This window comes from Denticeps clupeoides, unplaced genomic scaffold, assembly GCF_900700375.1.
Source record: "Denticeps clupeoides unplaced genomic scaffold, fDenClu1.1, whole genome shotgun sequence".
Lineage (NCBI taxonomy): Eukaryota > Metazoa > Chordata > Actinopteri > Clupeiformes > Denticipitidae > Denticeps > Denticeps clupeoides.
Genome location: NW_021630036.1, coordinates 627,851 through 645,786, shown reverse-complemented (window position 1 = coordinate 645,786; position 17,936 = coordinate 627,851). Strand labels below are relative to the sequence as shown.

The 17,936-nt window shown below is 50.3% G+C and overlaps 3 protein-coding genes and 1 pseudogene across 5 annotated transcripts in view; 2 read left to right on the top strand and 2 right to left on the bottom strand.

The window, feature by feature from the left end:
- exoc2 (exocyst complex component 2) overlaps positions 1–17,936 on the top strand; it is a 102,229-nt gene that overhangs the window by 10,532 nt on the left and 73,761 nt on the right. The window lies entirely within an intron of this gene.
- LOC114781111 (interferon regulatory factor 4-like) lies at positions 92–3,031 on the bottom strand (annotated as a pseudogene).
- psmg4 (proteasome (prosome, macropain) assembly chaperone 4) lies at positions 8,692–9,979 on the top strand. The gene is made up of 3 exons (XM_028967815.1): positions 8,692–8,952; positions 9,337–9,412; positions 9,492–9,979. The coding sequence occupies exons 1-3, from the start codon at positions 8,782–8,784 to the stop codon at positions 9,611–9,613; spliced, it is 369 nt and encodes a 122-aa protein (XP_028823648.1). The 5' UTR covers positions 8,692–8,781; the 3' UTR covers positions 9,614–9,979.
- On the bottom strand, positions 9,709–13,968 carry LOC114781110 (solute carrier family 22 member 23). Of its 2 annotated transcripts, XM_028967810.1 has the most exons (10): positions 13,393–13,968; positions 13,218–13,321; positions 12,854–13,008; positions 12,613–12,781; positions 12,415–12,542; positions 12,238–12,340; positions 11,936–12,144; positions 11,821–11,853; positions 11,229–11,343; positions 9,709–10,480 (listed from the first exon to the last, which is right to left on the bottom strand). In XM_028967810.1, exons 1-10 carry the CDS (start codon positions 13,645–13,647, stop codon positions 10,159–10,161), a joined length of 1,593 nt encoding a protein of 530 aa, XP_028823643.1. In that variant the 5' UTR covers positions 13,648–13,968; the 3' UTR covers positions 9,709–10,158. The 2 variants fall into 2 exon arrangements, with proteins under 2 accessions (XP_028823643.1, XP_028823642.1); XM_028967809.1 differs by having other exon boundaries at positions 12,613–13,008.

The following is a 17,936-nucleotide window of genomic DNA, read 5'->3' as shown; positions in this document are numbered from 1 at the left end:
TAACATGAACACGTGCACACACACACACGTTAAAATACACAATCTCACTTTAACTGTCATTTCACACGTGGTCTAATAAAAGTCCCTCCACCCATTCAGACCTGTTGAGCGTGTTAAAGAAGGATTTATTTCCTGTGGCGGTGGTGGTTACTGGGCCAGTGGAAGGTAGCGCGTGTGCGCGTGTGTGTTCACGTCTTGACTCCCGACGAAGCCGGCGCCGCTGGTCTGCGCCACAAACAGGAGCTGGCGAGCGAAGAGGGGCTCAACCTGCATCACGGACACACAGAATCAGCGGCCTCGCCCGCTTCGTTTACACCGACACACCGCGTCCACGCCGGGGTACCTGCACGACGAGGCTCTTCCTCTCAACGTCCCCAAAAAGCAGCAGGACGTGCAGCGGAGGGAAGGGACGCATGTGCAGAGAGAAGGCCTGCAGCTCTGGAATGGAAGCGAGGGTGAGCAGGGCCTTGTGGGTAAAAACGGGAAAAAGAGGCGGTTACACTACTACCTGTGAGTAGAATGTGTGTGTCCAGCAGTTTGCTGGTCTGCCCGCTCTCCAGCCGATTGGGCTTGTCTTGATAAGGGGCGTGGCCTCCTTCCCAGAACACGCTGGCAGAGCAGAGGGGACGGGCGTACAGTCCCCCAGGCCCCACCCACAGCTGCACCCCGTTGTCTAATCCCGCCTCCGGGGGGAGGGGCACCACCTCCGGCCCGCTGTTCGTCGGGTGGAACAGCCGCCCGTCCGGTGAGAGGACACACCCCTCAGGCCTGCGGACGGTGACCTCCGACACGAGGACGCCGCCGTAGATCACGCTCACCAACAGCCAGTGATCTGCGTAGAGGTTCAGAATGACGGAAACACTAAAACACGATCAGACAGCCACGTCCAGGAAAAGCGTGTGTGTGCATGGTGCGCGTGTGTGTGGTGCGTGTGCGTAAGTGCATACGTGGTGCATGCTCGGTGTGTGTGCATGCTTGGTATGTGCGTGCATGAGTGGTGCATGCTTGGTGTATGGTTGTGTGCATGCGTGTTGCATGAGTGGTGCATGCTTGGTGTGTTTGTGCATGTGTGTGCGTGTGTGTACCTGTTCCGCTGTGCTCTAGGGTGTACAGTGAGGGGACGGGTTCAGGGGAACTGCAGCTGTAGAATGAAGCACTTATTTGGTAGCCTAAACATACACACACACACACAACATTTTGACATTACAGAGTGAAACGTGAACTATGACCCCCCAGGAAATAAAAAGCTCTCACCGTTTTCCCAGCTGGCGCGGTCAGGGTGGGGCAGCTCTTCACTCGGGAAGAAGAAGTTACTCCCCTACAGCCAATCAGAAAGCGACAGAGAATCACACCTGTACTGACGCCCAGCCCCGCCCCGCGGCAGCCTACCTGTGTCGCCAGGTGGGCGGGGCTTGCGGGGTATCTGGGCTGGGTCGAGGCGCACAGCGAATCGGAGGCCGTCCTGGCGCCTGCTGGAAGCGGATTGGTTAATGGCGGCCAATCAGAGCTCAGTCCGCCGGCGACGCGTCCTCACCTCTCCGCGCTCCCTCCGGCACGACGCGGTAAACCTTGTACGGGTCCGACCACGATCCAGCTGGCTGCGCGACACCAGCTCCTCGAAGTCGCTGCTCTTATTCAGAGGGCGCAACGCAGACGCGTCTTCCACGTCGGGGGGTCCGGTTTATCAACCCCCTCCCGGTACTTCCCTTTAAACAGCGCCCAGGCCTGTACAACACACACACATATACACACACATCACATATATACACACACATATACACCCACATCACATATACACACACATCACATATACACACATATATACACACACATCACATATACACACATATACACACACATCACATATATACACACATATATACACACATCACATATACACACATATATACACACACATCACATATACACACACATCACATATATACACATATACACACACATCACATATATACACACATATATACACACACATCACATATATACACACATATATACACACACATCACATATACACACACATCATATACACACACATCATATATACACACACATCACATATATACACACATATATACACACATCACATATATACACACACATATATACACACACATCACATATACACACACATCACATATATACACACATATATACACACACATCACATATATACACACACATCACATATATACACACATATATACAGACCAAAAGTTTGGACGCCTTCTCATTCAATGTGTTTTCTTTATATTCATGACCATTTACGTTGGTAGATTCTCACTGAAGGCATCAAAACTATGAATGAACACATGTGGAGTTATGGACTTAACAAAAAGTGGAGACCTGACCTCCACAGTCACCGGACCTGAACCCAATCCAGATGGTTTGGGGTGAGCTGGACCAACAAGTGCTAAACACCTCTGGGAACTCCTTCAAGACTGTTGGAGAAGCATTTCAGGTGACGACCTCTTGAAGCTCATCGAGAGAATGCCAAGAGTGTTCAAAGCAGTAACCAGAGCAAAGAAACTAGAATATAAAACATGTTTTCACTTATTTCACCTTTTTTTGTTAAGTACAGAACTCCACATGTGTTCATTCATAGTTTTGATGCCTTCAGTGAGAATCTATCAACGTAAATGGTCATGAAAATAAAGAAAACACGTTGAATGAGAAGGTGTCCAGACTTTGTACTGTATATATTACAGTGTGGAATATGGAATGTCGGTGTTGGGGAAATAACGGGACACCTTGAATAGCGCCGCGTCCTCGTCCCGGTTGTAGTCCTGCTTGCCGGCGTGTTTCCACGGGACGCGGAAGACGCTCCTGTCCTCGCTGTCCCACACCAGGCCGCGGTACCGGCCCGAGTCCACCTGCTCGATCAGCCACCGGCGGAGCTTCCCGCCCGGGGCGGCGCGCACCGCGTCCGCGTCCATCTACCGGTTCAATAAAGCGGATGAAAGAGGAGTAATAACCACAGAGTATAAAACCAACATTAAAGAACCAATTCAACATAAACTACTGACGGCAATCTAATAATCAAGAATCACATTTACAACATCAAAAGCTCCCAGTAAAGGAACCAATAAATAAATCGAAAAGTTAGTCAGACTCACATGATAAGTAGTTACGAGTGGGACTGAACCCCTTTTTTCCTCTCAGGGTCTCGATTCGGGTTGAGTCTCGAGTTTTGGGTTTAAATCTGATTTTTTAGGGGCGGGGGCGGGGCCACGGGTGACGGAGGGGCGTGGCGTGGTGTGGTGGGAGGAGTACATGATAATGACAACAGTAACATCAAACTAATAATTAAAATAATAATGTTTTAACAGCATTTACCAGACGCCCTTATCCAGAGCGACTTACAGTCAGTAGTTACAGGGACAGTCCCCCCCTGGAGACACTCAGGGTTAAGTACGAAGAGCATCCTGAAGGACCCCAGCCACCACGCACTGTCACTCTTTACTCGGGACATTTCACACGCGCACAACACGATTCAGGAACAGTTTGTACCCCAGCAGCCATCAGGCTATACAACACATAGTCTGCACTGTCACTGTCACTTCAATTATGCACAATCACTTTCTTATGCAACTTAGATTGATCCTTCTGTGACTTATTATTTATTGCTGCTGCACTTTGTCTTCTGTGTCTTCTATGTATCATGTTCTATGTTCTGTCTGCATGGGAGGGGTTTTCAAGTAAGAATTTCATTGTGCTCTGTACACCGTACTTTGTACATATGACAATAAACTTCGACCTCGGGGACACGATGGTAGTAAGTGGGGTTTGATTCTCTGCCTTCAGATACGTGTTGTAACATCTTGCATGCTTCTTCTGCCTGTATGATATATTAACGGCAGCCGCAGGATCAGTACATGTTGGCTTGTCGTGGGGAAACGTTGGTGAAGTTCTCAGTAGTTGCCGTACCGACACCGTTGGTGTTGGCGCTCGCCTGGATGTCATCTTTACCCTCTGAAGTTGAGAGGGTTAAAAAAAAAAGTGCTTATTCATTTAGTCTCATCCACATGTTTAACGGCATTCTGGGAGGTTCTCGACCTCGAGGACACCTGCCAGCTGATCAGGAAGTCGTCCTGCTCTGACTGAGCCAAACCCCAAACCCCCCGAGAACTGAACATTAGTCAGCAGTGAACACACACTCACACACACACACGCTCACACACACACACACACACTCACACACACACACACACCAACAGAAACCTCAGAGCAGATGCAGCACTCGGCCCACAGGTCAGGGAGGGGTGAATTCTCGCTGGACACGCATACCGTATATTCAAAATGGACTTCAAGGTGGGCAGCAATAACACACACACACACGCACACACACACACGCACACACACACACACACACACACACACACACACACACACACACACACACACACACACACATTTTCCAAGAAGTGCACTTGCTGCATTTCCAGACTGACCGTAAGCGTATTCAAATGATGTCACACACATCGGTGCTTCTGCGGCGACTTCGTCAGCGTTCTACCAGTTATCTGTGGTGTGAGGATGTCGTTTGTCCGCAGAGGAAGACGTGAGGGGACATTTTCAGAAGGCACAACAGCATCATCCGAACCCCGTCTTTAAAACCGACCGTCTGTAGAGACTGGAGGTCAGGGGTCAACAAAAGGCATCATGCACGATTTTCTTTAGTTCGGTTTTGAATGAAAGTGTTTTAGTTGAGCCGCCATTCCGGGAACCCGAATCTTCAGATCAACCGCCGTCTGAACGTGACGAAGACGATTTTAAATCACAGCGAACCGAGAGGCGCCGCATGTGGGGCAGATCTCACTTATTTCACTTCTCAACATCAGGACCGAGAAAGAGAAAGTTCTGGAACCTTTCACAGCTCGTCTTCAGACGGAAAATCCTTCATCTGCCGGATGAAAAGAAGTGTGATCGTTCTTCCATTTTAGGACTTCAAACAAGAATAACCAAAACTCTATCAAATTTTTATTTTGTAATTGTAAAAATGATGAATATCATGCATATTTATCCCTTTTTCACTCTTTACTTTAAAAAATGAACAATAAACATGGATACACGACGTTGAGCATTGAGCATAAAACAATCACTATAATATAATAGTATAAAAAAGCATCACAAGGTATAAATAAAAAGAAATCCGAGCTTCTTATGAGCATAAAACAATCACTATAATATTATAATATAAAAAAGCATCACAAGGTATAAATAAAAAGAAATCCGAGCTTCTTATGAGCATAAAACAATCACTATAATATTATAATATAAAAAAGCATCACAAGGTATAAATAAAAAGAAATCCGAGCTTCTTATGAGCATAAAACAATCACTATAATATTATAATATAAAAAAGCATCACAAGGTATAAATAAAAAGAAATCCGAGCTTCTTATGAGCATAAAACAATCACTATAATATTAAAATATAAAAAAGCATCACAAGGTATAAATAAAAAGAAATCCGAGCTTCTTATGAGCATAAAACAATCACTATAATATTATAATATAAAAAAAGCATCACAAGGTATAAATAAAAAGAAATCCGAGCTTCTTATGAGCATAAAACAATCACTATAATATTATAATATAAAAAAAGCATCACTGGTGGCTGTTTTATTCCTGATGAACTTTAATGAATTAAAATGACTGCTTGTGATCAGGTACAGGAACAGAGTGGTTATGAAGTGCAGGATTTTGCAGAGTAATGCCGCGCTGGGCGTGAAACCCCCGAAGAACCGCCGTCCACTCAACCGATCTGCTCTGGGTTCAACTGAAACCACCAGCCGAGTTTCAGATCATCTCCCCACGGATGGCCGTACAGGCCGGAGCCATTTCGCAGGGAGGACGGTGGAGGACGCTGATCTTCATGGTCCAGACCAACAGTGCCTGGCTGATGGGTTGGAGCTCTGGCCTGCTGTGCACGGATGTAATAAACAGGCCTGGAACGTGACCACCTTCATCTCCTGGTCTTCATCCTCCTCTTCTTCTCCTCTGATGGAGTCTGAAACACGTTCGGATATCAGAGCCACTGTAACAGACTTTAAAGGTGCAGTCAAGGATGTGGCTCTGTGCATCAAATGTGTGTGTGTGTGTGTACGAGGCCTTGCCTCACCTGACACCGATGACAGCAGTGTCACACACACTCCGACACACACACTCTCTCCCCCTCCTGATATCCCTCCGAACAGATGCTGGCAGGTTCGGCGTCTTATTTTGAACTGAAAGAAAAACCGGAAAACCAAGGTTGCTAAAAGAGTCAAGCAGGTTGGTACTGAGGGCAGAAACAGGAGCAGCTAATCAAATCAAACCCCTCCAGGACATCATCTGTGTGTGTGTGTGTGTGTGTGTGTGTGTGTGTGTGTGTGTGGAGGGCGGATGGGGGCTCAGCAGAAATCGGTATATTCTCACACACTTGACCCGGATTGACATTTAGGGCCACGTTCAGCATAATCTCTACTTTGAGGTATTAAATGTAAGAATTACTGACAACTACACCGAGTTCAAGGCTCTGTTGGGAACTACATCTGCAGCTTGTAGCTCTAGACCGTTTGAAGGAAGACTGAAGGTCTAGAGCTGTAGCTTTATAGGTTGATGTTCCAATAAACTGCAGATATGGGAACGGTTGGTGACATTAACGTCCTGTTTGTGGCACATTAGTATATGTGAGGGGACAAACTTTTCAAGGTGGGTGGTGACCATAGTGGCCATTTTGGAGTCGGCCATCTTGGATCCAACTTTTGTTTTTTCAATAGGAAGAGGGTCATGTGACACATCAAATTTATTGGTAATTTCACAAGAAAAACTATGGTGTGCTTGGTTTTAACGTAACTTTATTCTTTCATGAGTAAGTTTCTGACCACTTATAAAATGTGTTCAATGTCACCAACCGTTCCCATTTTATTAAGATGTATCCATATAAATACAGACTGTAAACTTTAAAGAATAAATAATCTGTAATCTGTTAATAATTATTCAGCAGCTCAGAGATCAATTTCACACCTTCTACTGAGAACGTGTGTACATCTGAGTGTGAGAGAGCAAGAGAAAAAATCCCCGTAATTCCCCACTGTCCACACACACATGTACACACACACACACACACACACACACACTCGAGCCCGGGGCTCCGGGGACTCTGATGGGGGCGCCCCCATCCCCAACAAGTCACCCCAGCTGTCACACACACACGTGAACACACGCAGGCATGTGCCTCTCTGTGACACTAACATGGGGCGAGAGAGCGGCGAGGACTGAGGACGGCGAGGACTGAGGACGACGAGGACGTGTTTCTCTTCCTCATGTGGTCTGTAACGCTGGACTGCACGCAGTTTCGATAACACTCAGTCGACACAGGCCAGTGCACAAACACACACACACACTTCTACACACTTCTACACACTCTCTGCTGTTCTTTTTTATCAACAGCTTGATTTATGATTCTGAAGCGATCGTGCCGCAGGGCTTTTGATTCTGATTGTCACTGTGGATGCAGCCAGCGTCCTTCACCTGATCGACACAACAAGCCCGCAGGAGGCCTGGTGAACTACGTGTGTGTGTGAACGTGGGTGTAAGTGTTCATCTCTGCTGGTGTGGATATGCGTGATCATGCGAGCGTGTTTTAGGGGAGCCCCTTCTGCCTCTGGGCGTGCCAGGAGACGTTTTCAGCACGATCGAGCACCTGGACCACCGCCTGGGTGGGGACACATTTTTCTGTGTGCAAAGACATTTGCATTTACGCCATTTGGCAGACGCCCTGATCCAGAGCAACTTACAATGTGCTTCCATGTCACCATGGACGAAGTGGTCAGTTCTGGTTCATTAGGACCCCCAACTATGAATACAATCTTTTTATTCACTCTGTTCTAGTTTCTATACAGAAGAAGGTTACAAGTTCATCTAAATCTTCTCTAAAGAGGAAGGTGTTGAGCTGCCGTGTGAAGGTGCTCAGTGACTGAGCTGGAAGTTCATTCCACCACCGAGGGGCCAAGACGGAGAAGAGTCTAGATGAGTGTCTTCCTTTTACCTTCAGAGATGGAGGGACCAGGCGAGCAGTACTGGAGGCTCGGAGTATACCAGGTGCAGTTCGAGGTGTAATAAGGGTGGATCCATCTGATATTTTAGCGAAGGAACCTACATGAACAAGAAAGATTGGTGATGTGGGTTGAGAAGGAGAGTAGGTTACGCTATAGTTACTCCACAGACACGACCAGGGTTCTGCCTGACCTCCTACCTGCCCAGAACCCGTCTGAGATTCCTACTGTGAACAGCTGGCCACGTGTGTGGATGCCGATTATTGAGTTTTGTGCCAGTGTCGTAATTACACACATCAGTTCTGAGCTGATTTCTGGTGTCTGCAATACATTTTTTAATATAATTTCTTCAGTTCATTAACTGCCACGGCATTTAATTTAAAGTACCAAGCCTAAACATACTATACAATAAAAATACCAACAGCAGGCCACTGGCAAATCTTATCTGCTGCACTCACCTCCCCTCACTGAATCTCATTTCGTTTGTTGCAGGGTGGCAGTAGCCGAGTGGGTAACACCAGAAGGTAAAATACATGTACAGGTGAATGAAGTGATCAGGAGGAAATAAGACCAATCTGGCAACACGCTTGGCCGTCGCCCGGTCAGTTCTCCTCCTCGCCGCTGGCGGCGCTGTGGCTCGCCGCGCATGTGAGTGAGATGGCCGCAGCAGCCCGGTCTCCTCTCCTCCGCGGGTCCCGGTGAAGGCGAGAAGGCCGAGCGCGATGCAGGGTCCGGACGACACCGGCAGCGGGATCTCGGTCCACCGCTTCTCCGAGAAGCTGCTGGAGCAGCCCGTCCATTTCCACGTGATGAAGCTGAGCGGCGGCTTCTTCCTCTGGATCGGAACCGCGCCGGTTCTGTCCAACCTCGCCGTGTCCGTCAACAGCAGACTGGTCAGTACGGCGCAGCCGAGCCGGACACGTTGTTTATTTCAAAGTGAAAGCAGTGAGGCGCGGAACAGGCGTCTGCGCCTGCGCAGAACAGCAGGCATGCTCTATAAGGCCACGTTAAATAAACCGAATATGAGGTGGAAATTTGGTAATATTTACTAGTTACACTATTTTTGATTTCTGATATTGGGGTGGTAGTGGCCTAGTGGGTAACACACTCGTTCAAACCCAGGTTCAAACCCCACTTACTACCATTGTGTCCCTGAGCAGGACACTTAACCCTGAGTGTCTCCAGGGGGGGGGACTGTCCCTGTAACTACTGGTTGGATAAGGGCGATTGGTTAATGCCGTAAATGTAAATATTCATTGTCCCGTGTTTCTTTCTAGGACTCCGCCCCCCTGTCCACCCTGATCCTGGGGGACCCCTCAGACCCCGGCCCCAGCTCTCTCTCCCAGCGGCTCGGTACGGTGACGGAGCGGACGCCGGTCAGTGTGTGTGTGTGTGTGTTGGTCGTAACTCGCCGTTGGTTTCCTCCTCCCAGCTCGCCGGACGAAGAAGCAGGTCTTCCTCTCCTGCCAGCTGCCGCTGTCGGACGGGCGGCTCGCCCTGCTGGTGGAGAACCGGATAAAGCAGGAAATGGAGACGCGCCCGGACGCATTTTGAACTTTGACCTCACGCGGCCCCTTCTTGTCAGTCTGAAGCTGTTATAATATATAATATATAACTCGCTTTTTAATTCACCACAGGACCCAGTTGCATCTGACGTCAAATCAAATTTAATCATTTTACCGTTGAGCGAAACATCTAATGAGAGTCAGTGACCGAGGAGAAACACCAGATTACAAATGTTATTTCTATGTTGGTTTCTTTATTAAAACTCCTATCTGTGTCTCTGTATTTAACCGTCCAGCAGCTCCACACGTGACCAGACGGTTGGTTAAAAATGCGGAAGTCGGGTTTTTACCGTCATCCTCCACACGCGCGCTCGCTCTCCGGCATCAGCCATCATTAAAAAACCTCAACACGCTACAGTCTGCTTGATTGTTCCTGAACTTAGTGCAAATGTGACGTTTACGAACAGCGAGTGTGCCGAGCGACTCGTCCAGCGTCGGCGAGGGGGACGTTCCTCGCCGTCCTGAGTGGTTCAGGGCGCGTGCACCAACGTTCTCGGTTCGGGGGCGTCGCCCCGCCGCTCGGCCAGGGCGGGTTCACGAGGTCCTCACCCCGTTGGGCGTGTCTGTGGTCAGCTGACGGAGCGGTGTGTCCGTGACCTCTGGCCTCTGGAGCAGGCAGTGCTGCTCGCCGGAGGGGAGGGGCCTGCGCAGGAGTCCCTCCGCCTCCGCGATGGACTCAGGCAGGGGCTGGCCGGTCGTCTCCCGCAGCAGCGGGATGCAGATGAGGGACAGCAGGCAGGTGCAGGTGAGGATGACTCTGAGGAGGAAGAAGCCGCGAAGCTCCTGGTGGTCCAGCAGCGGGGACACGCACGCCCCCAGCGTCGCGCTCGCCATGACCAGGCCCACGCTGCCACCCCTACAAACACACAAACCTTTTAACTGTATTCACATTTACAGCGTTTACCAGACGCCCTTATCCAGACAGTAGTTACAGGGACAGTGTCCCCCTGGAGACATTCAGGGTTAAGTGTCGTGATCAGGGACATGATGGTAGTAAGTGGGGTTTGAACCTGGGTCTTCTGGTTAATAGGCGAGTGTGTTACCCGCTAGACCCACTACTACCACCCAGTAGTTACAGGGACAGTCCCCCCTTGGAGACACTCAGGGTTAAGTGTCTTGCTCAGGGACACGATGGTAGTAAGTGGGGTTTGAACCTGGGTCTTCTGGTTCATAGGCGGGTGTGTTACCCACTAGGCTACTACCACTCTGTAGTTACAGGGACAGTCCCCCCTTGGAGACACTCAGGGTTAAGTGTCTTGCTCAGGGACACGATGGTAGTAAGTGGGGTTTGAACCTGGGTCTTCTGGTTCATAGGCGGGTGTGTTACCCACTAGGCTACTACAGAATTAGAATCGTGAACCAGGACTGTAATCCAGTTTAATTCAGGTATTAATTCCTGGCTGTGACTTCACATCGTCAAAACCACAATTTCCGCTTGTGTGAACTACATTTGCAATGAAATGGTCCCGCGTTACTGTTAATACCTGATTTATACCTGAATTAAACTTACTGTAAACGCCGCTCATTACAGTGAAGCGTTACGGTCGTATGCACCGTTCCAGATGGCTTTAGAGGTGTGTGTGTGTGTGTGTGTGTGTACGTACCTGATGACCGTCGGGCTGATCTCCGCACAGGTGAAAACGCTGAGGCTGCTGACGGCGTGAGACGTGAGAATCCCAATTCCAGAGAAAACCACAGAGACGTGATTGTCCCTCAGAACTACACACACACACACAGCAGATATTATTACACTACACACAGATTTACATTTTACGGCATTTACCAGACGCCCTTATCCAGAGCGATTTACAACGTGCTTCCATGTCACCATGGATGAAGAGATCAATTCCGGTTCACTAGGACCCCCAACTATGAATACAATCTTTTTATTCACTCTGTTCTAGTTTCTATACAGAAGTCAGACGAGAAGAAGGTTACAAGTTCATCTAAATCTTCTCTAAAGAGGAAGGTGTTGAGCTGCCGTGTGAAGGTGCTCAGTGACTGAGCTGGAAGTTCATTCCACCACCGAGGGGCCAAGACGGAGAAGATGAGTTTATCTCCACGTTCAAGTCCATCGTTTGTTCTTTCAATTAAAACGCAGTAGAAATGATCACTATCCATCATTACATCACCCAGAGAATGACGAGAGTCCTAGAGGTGTGAGTGTGAGTGTGTGTGTGTGCGAGTGTGTGTTACCTGTTCCATGCCGAAGTGCGTATTTCCCAATCACTGCAACACAGAGCGGTACGTTTCGTGAGAAAATAAAGTGCACACGTGAGTGTGTGTACGCTGCATGCGAGTGTGAACTCACAGTTAAACAGACCCAGCTGCAGCAGGGAACACAGCGCCGTGACGATCATGAAACAGAGGAGCCCCGCCCTCCTTCCCAACAAGCAGACAGCCCCGCCCATTGCCACACACGCCGCCAAAGCCACGCCTCCAAGCGCGAGGTACTTGGAAGGAAGGACGCCGCCCCAAACGACACGCACGAAACACTCCTCCATCCCGCAGCCGGCCAGCCTGAGGGGGACACGCAGGGACAGACCGGTAGAGTCCCCGCCCACCACGTCCCTACGTCCAACAGAACATCAATAGAATCCGCGGTGGACTCACGCGTTCACGCACAGGACCAGGACGCTCTTCCACAGGTTGCGGGTCCTGATGATCTGCAGGACGCAGGAGCTCCGCGGCGTCTCCTGCTGCGCCCGCTCCAGCTCTGCGGACAGACCAGAGACGCCATGGGCCGGGGACGCTCTCGGGCGGGGCACGGCGCGGGCGCCGGACGCTCACCTGACAGGACGCCGCTCTGGTCGGTCTCCGTGTCCACGCGGTTGCTCTGGGCGATGGCGTACATCTGACCTTTGGCCCTGTGGAAGCGGCGAGTGGCCAGCAGCCACCGCAGCGACTCCGGGAACAAGCTGGCCAGACGAGAGGAGGCGGGGTCAGCGGCGGCCGGCGCCCCACACGACCTTTCACCCCCACACTTACCACGCGTAAAACAGCAGCAGCACCAGCGGGCTGCTGAGCAGGATCTGGAAAAGGTGCCAGTCCGCGCAGAGGGTGGCCAGACCGGGCATGAGGAGCTGCCCGCCCACCGCCAGCACGCTGGACACCAGCATGGCGGAGAAGCGCCAGGCGGGGAGACACAGCTCCATACCTGGCGGGCGGGGACAGACCACGTTTACCCGGAACCCGGGGGTGTGTGTGTGTGTGCGGGTGTGAAACTCACGCAGTAGGTACAGCGTCAGGCCGATCCCCGCCAGGCTCAGGCCCTGGACGAAGCGGAGGCAGGCGAACATCAGCAGGCTGCTGGAGAAGGCCACGCCCACGCCGCACACACACACCGACACCACACACACCAACATCACAGGCTTGCGGCCCAGCCTGCGAGAGACAGGAGGGACGCTCGTCAACGCCTCCGTTTTCACGCTGACAAGCTACGTGTTGCTAGTGGGCGTGGTCACGTTCGGAATCACGTCCGTAGGCCCCTCCCCCTTTTAAAGAGTTACAACCATCTGCAAAGCACCTGCACAGGTAGAGTTGTGGGCGGGTCCGGCGGCGGACCACGCCCTCCCCACGCCCCCGACACGTACCAGTCCGCCAGGACTCCGCCCAGCAGGTACCCGACCGTGGACCCGAACAGCAGCGCGACGCGGAGCAGCTGCAGCCTCCAGGCGTCCTCACACACCAGCCGCCACTGGGACAAGAAGCAGAGTCTCACACACACAGAACCGGGCCGAACCGGGCCGGGCCGTTCCGGTCCCCTACCTCCGTCACCACGTTCTCCGCCAGGCCGGGCCGCCCGCCGCCCGTCCCGTTCTCCGTCCGGTTCCACACGCAGGCGCGGCCCTCCAGCAGGAACGGGTCCGAGTTGGCGCCGCACGACAGCAGCAGCGCCGGCAGCCACGACAGCAGCACCAGCCGCTTCTGGTACCGGCCGAACCCGCCGAGCGCCGGCAGCACCGCGCCGTCCACCCGCGACAGCTGCGGCCAAGCGGGCGTCTCGACGCCGCCGTCCTCCATCCGAACCGCCGCGGCCCGCCGTCACATCCAGCGCGGACGACGCGCCTTTGTCCTTAACGGGAGCCCTGCGCGCGCCCGCGCACGGAGGCAGCGGGGATGGGGCGCGCGCACGCACGCGCGAGCACGAGCGGGAGCGGGAGCGCGCGGGGCCGCACGATGCTCCGCGAGCGGGACGCGCCCCGCGACCCCACCTGCACACCTGAGCGCGGGCGTCACCGTCCGAATGATGCAGCTTCCGGTCTGGTCGTCGTCGTCATCATCGACACGCACACATTTACACACTCACATACTGTACAGGCCACAAATCTGGAAAATTCTTTATCTTCATGACCATTTACGTTGGTAGATTCTCACTGAAGGCACCAGAACTATGAATGAACACATGTGGAGTTCTGTACTTAACAAAAAAAGGTGAAATAATGTTTTATATTCTAGTTTCTTTGCTCTGATTACTGCTTTACACACTCTTGGCATTCTCTCGATGAGCTTCAAGAGGTCGTCACCTGAAATGCTTCTCCAACAGTCTTGAAGGAGTTCCCAGAGGTGTTTAGCACTTGTTGGTCCAGCTCACCCCAAACCATCTGGACTGGGTTCAGGTCCGGTGACTGTGGAGGCCAGAACTCCACTTTTTGTTAAGTACAGAACTCCACATGTGTTCATTCATAGTTTTGATGCCTTCAGTGAGAATCTACCAACGTAAATGGTCATGAAAAGAAAGAATAAATATAAATATAAAAATATAAAATACACATATATACACACACAGAGACAGGATGATGGGGAGGAAAGAGACAGCGCGAACGCGCACTGTAATGTTTGCGCGTGCACGTGGCTCCCCGCCCCGAGGGCCGCGTGTGATTGGAGCTCCGGTTCTCGCCGCTGATTGGCGGAGGCGCGGCGCGCGCGCCCGTCTGGGGCTCCGATTGGTCAGCGCGGCTTCCGCAGCGCCGGATTTTCACCGGTTCCCACAAAAAGCACGACGTGCAGCCACAATGATGGAGCTTCACTGGACCTTGGCCTATATTACTGTCACACCAGCCTGTTATTTTTATCTAAAGACTTTCACGTGGAATATCTCTTTATATGGCCTCTTTCTTTTCTATCTGGAACTCCCTAGAAGGAAACCAGCCAGCAGCGGTGGCCCAGCGGGCAGGGACATGGCCCTGTAATCAGAAGGTTTTGAGTTTGAGTCCCGAACCACTGAGGTCCCCTTGATGAAGGTCCCGTCTCTGGGACACTGCTCCCCGGGTGCCGGTCATGGTGCCTACTAGGTGCTGGTTAAATACAGAGGACACGTTTCTGTGTGCTGCAGTGTTTCACAATCACTTCACTTTTTCACAACAGGAAGTGAACTTCTCGGCCTTCAGCTCTTGAGCAGTTTAAAAAGCCTGAAGCTCCAAGTGTCCTCCCTGACCTGACCTCTGTCCTGCAGGGTCCTGTATGGAGAGATGTTGTCCAGCGGGGTGTGAAATCTGACTGTACTGCTCAGCTGCTCTCTGCTGGAGGGTGAAGTGTCCTGTGGGAGTGGAGCTTCTGCAGTTGAGTGTTGTGCCCACTGGGTGGCGCCACGACCTTCCAGGTCACAATAAAAGCTTAACAGCTTAGTGTGAGCTGACAACACACACACATATACAGGCCCACTCTGATACACACACTGTCTCGCACAGCCTCTTTCACACACAGAGCAAACACTGACAAACATCAATTATGGATTGAACATATGGTGTACGGGTCAGGAGCTGCAGTCACTCACACACACACACACACACACACTATCTACATTAGACAAACACATAAACTCACCCACAGAATCAACACACCAAATTCAAGAGGTTAAAAAAAACTCATTTTCTCTTCTTCAGAGAGAAGATACCACACAGAAGTTGTTCAGAGCCTGTAGTTTTAAAGCGTTAGTAAGTAGTGAAACGAACAAAATGATCTTCTCAGCACCAACTCCTCTGAAAGTGTAAAACACACAGAAAATCCTGCTTAAAAGGTCAAAGTGTCTGGAATGTTCATGTTGATATGAAGAGATGTTCTCGAGCACATGTGTCTGGAAAGATCACTTTATATAGATCTATTACTGTGGCACATGAAACGCTCATAGCACGCAAACTACAGATCCCATAATGCAGTGTGCAGTTTGCAGGCACGGCGCTTTGGTGACTTTGAAGCACAAAAAAAGAATTCTGAGCTGCTTCACAACCCATTTTTCCGTCGACATGGAAGCTGCTCCTCTATAGATTCAGCTGCAGTGTGATGACCGTGTCCGGCAGGGCACCTGAAGCACTGCATTATGGGATCTGTAGTTTGTGCGTTATCGTAGCGCTGGGCCATAATAATAGGGTCTTGCAGGACGTGGCCCCACACCGTGAGTCTAGAAGAACTAGACGTCCGTCTCTCCCAACTCTGTAAAATAATGAATCTCCTACAAGTTAAAGTTTACAGATGGAGAACAACGTTGTATTGCAGCTCAGAGTCTCTTTCTCTACACACATCATGTCATTGTTCCCTGAAAAGAAGGAAATTCTGCGATAAGGTAAATCGATTTTTGATCCATGTTTGACATACAGTTCTTTTTTCGTTACATAATAATAAATAATAATAAAGTGAAAGTGAAGTGATTGTCACATGTGATACACAGCAGCACAGCACACAGTGCACACAGTGAAATTTGTCCTCTGCATTTAACCATCACCCTGAGTGAGCAGTGGGCACCATGACAGGCGCCCGGGGAGCAGTGTGTGGGGACGGTGCTTTGCTCAGTGGCACCTCAGTGGCACCTTGGCAGATCGGGATTCGAACCAGCAACCTTCTGATTACGGGGCCGCTTCCTTAACCGCTAGACCACCACATTGCTTGCATCTCAGATTAATTCTGGTTTTGTGTTCGATGGTTTTGCTTAATTGTCTCTTTTTGAACAGAACTGTATAAGCACACCGGACTAACCAGAACCAAAGAACTGAAACTACTGGCAGCTGTTTCTCATGAACCAAACCTGATCTACACCCCAAACCGGGACAAGACGAGGCCTGACCCCTGACCCCTGACCTTACACCTGGAGCTTCAGGTTACAGCCAGGAGCTGCACTAGCGTCTGCATAGGTGGCGTGTTGGAGCACAGGCCGCCCGGGGCGTGTCGGGGAAAATCGTTAGCGTCTCTCTCCTCAGATCAACACGTTGTCGTGTGTGTGTGTGAGAAAGTTCCGGAACGCTCCTCATCCTCTCCCGCTCGGTGCAGACGTGTGTGTGTTCTGCTCAGGTAAAGGAGTGTCTGTCTGACTACACACACACACACATTCAACACACATGCCAGTGAAATTCTACACCAGTGTGGCTGGACACACACACACGCACTTCACTTAACCAGAGCACGACAGTAATAAAGTAAAACATAACTTCGTGTTCAATATGTTATCTGTGCTTTATTATTTACTATTTTCATCTCAGAACATATATTAATACTCACAATAAAGAAAACTTAACACCATAACTAACCACAATAGGCAAGTGTCATCATTTAGGAGGGTCTCTTGCTATGGACATTTGCATATATGTATTTGCATGCTCCCACATGTGGCCTGCGATTGGACGATGAGATTTGCTCCCCTCTATCTATCTACCGAGCAAAGAACGTGGAGAAGCAGCTTCTGCTGAGATGACCGTGGGATGGCACCAGTAACCCCCGTTTGTTGAGTGTATTTTACTGAACGAGTATTTTGGGGATTAGTGGGCTTTTACTAATAATGTCTACAAACACAAAGATGGATTCTTTATTAGAATTCACTCACATATACACAATTACTGGACTGATCAGTTCATTCCTGATCAATGATTCTTCACTTCCTTTCTGAAATATCCAACCCATCTACTCCCCACCCAAACACACACTCAACCAGAATCACCAGTTAACACCAGAAACAAAGTGAAATTAAAAGATTTTAGCTTCCCTGACACAGACACGTCACCCAATTCCAACACGCACACACACACACACACACACACACACACACACACACACACACACACACACACAGTCCATTACCTGTAGGGCAAATCGAGACTCTTCTTACCTGAACAGCGGAAAGCCCCGCCCACCTCCAGCCTGCGCCACGCCCACAGGTGAGATGGGGAACTTTAATGGTGATGAGTCTGCAGTAAATTACTTAATAAAGTATAAAGTGTAAAGTAATACTTGTACAAATCGCCGCTTTTATTTCTTTTCAGTTTCGGTTACCTAACACACCCACACTGTTATACAAGTCGCCCCCTCCCTCTCATGTGCAGGGT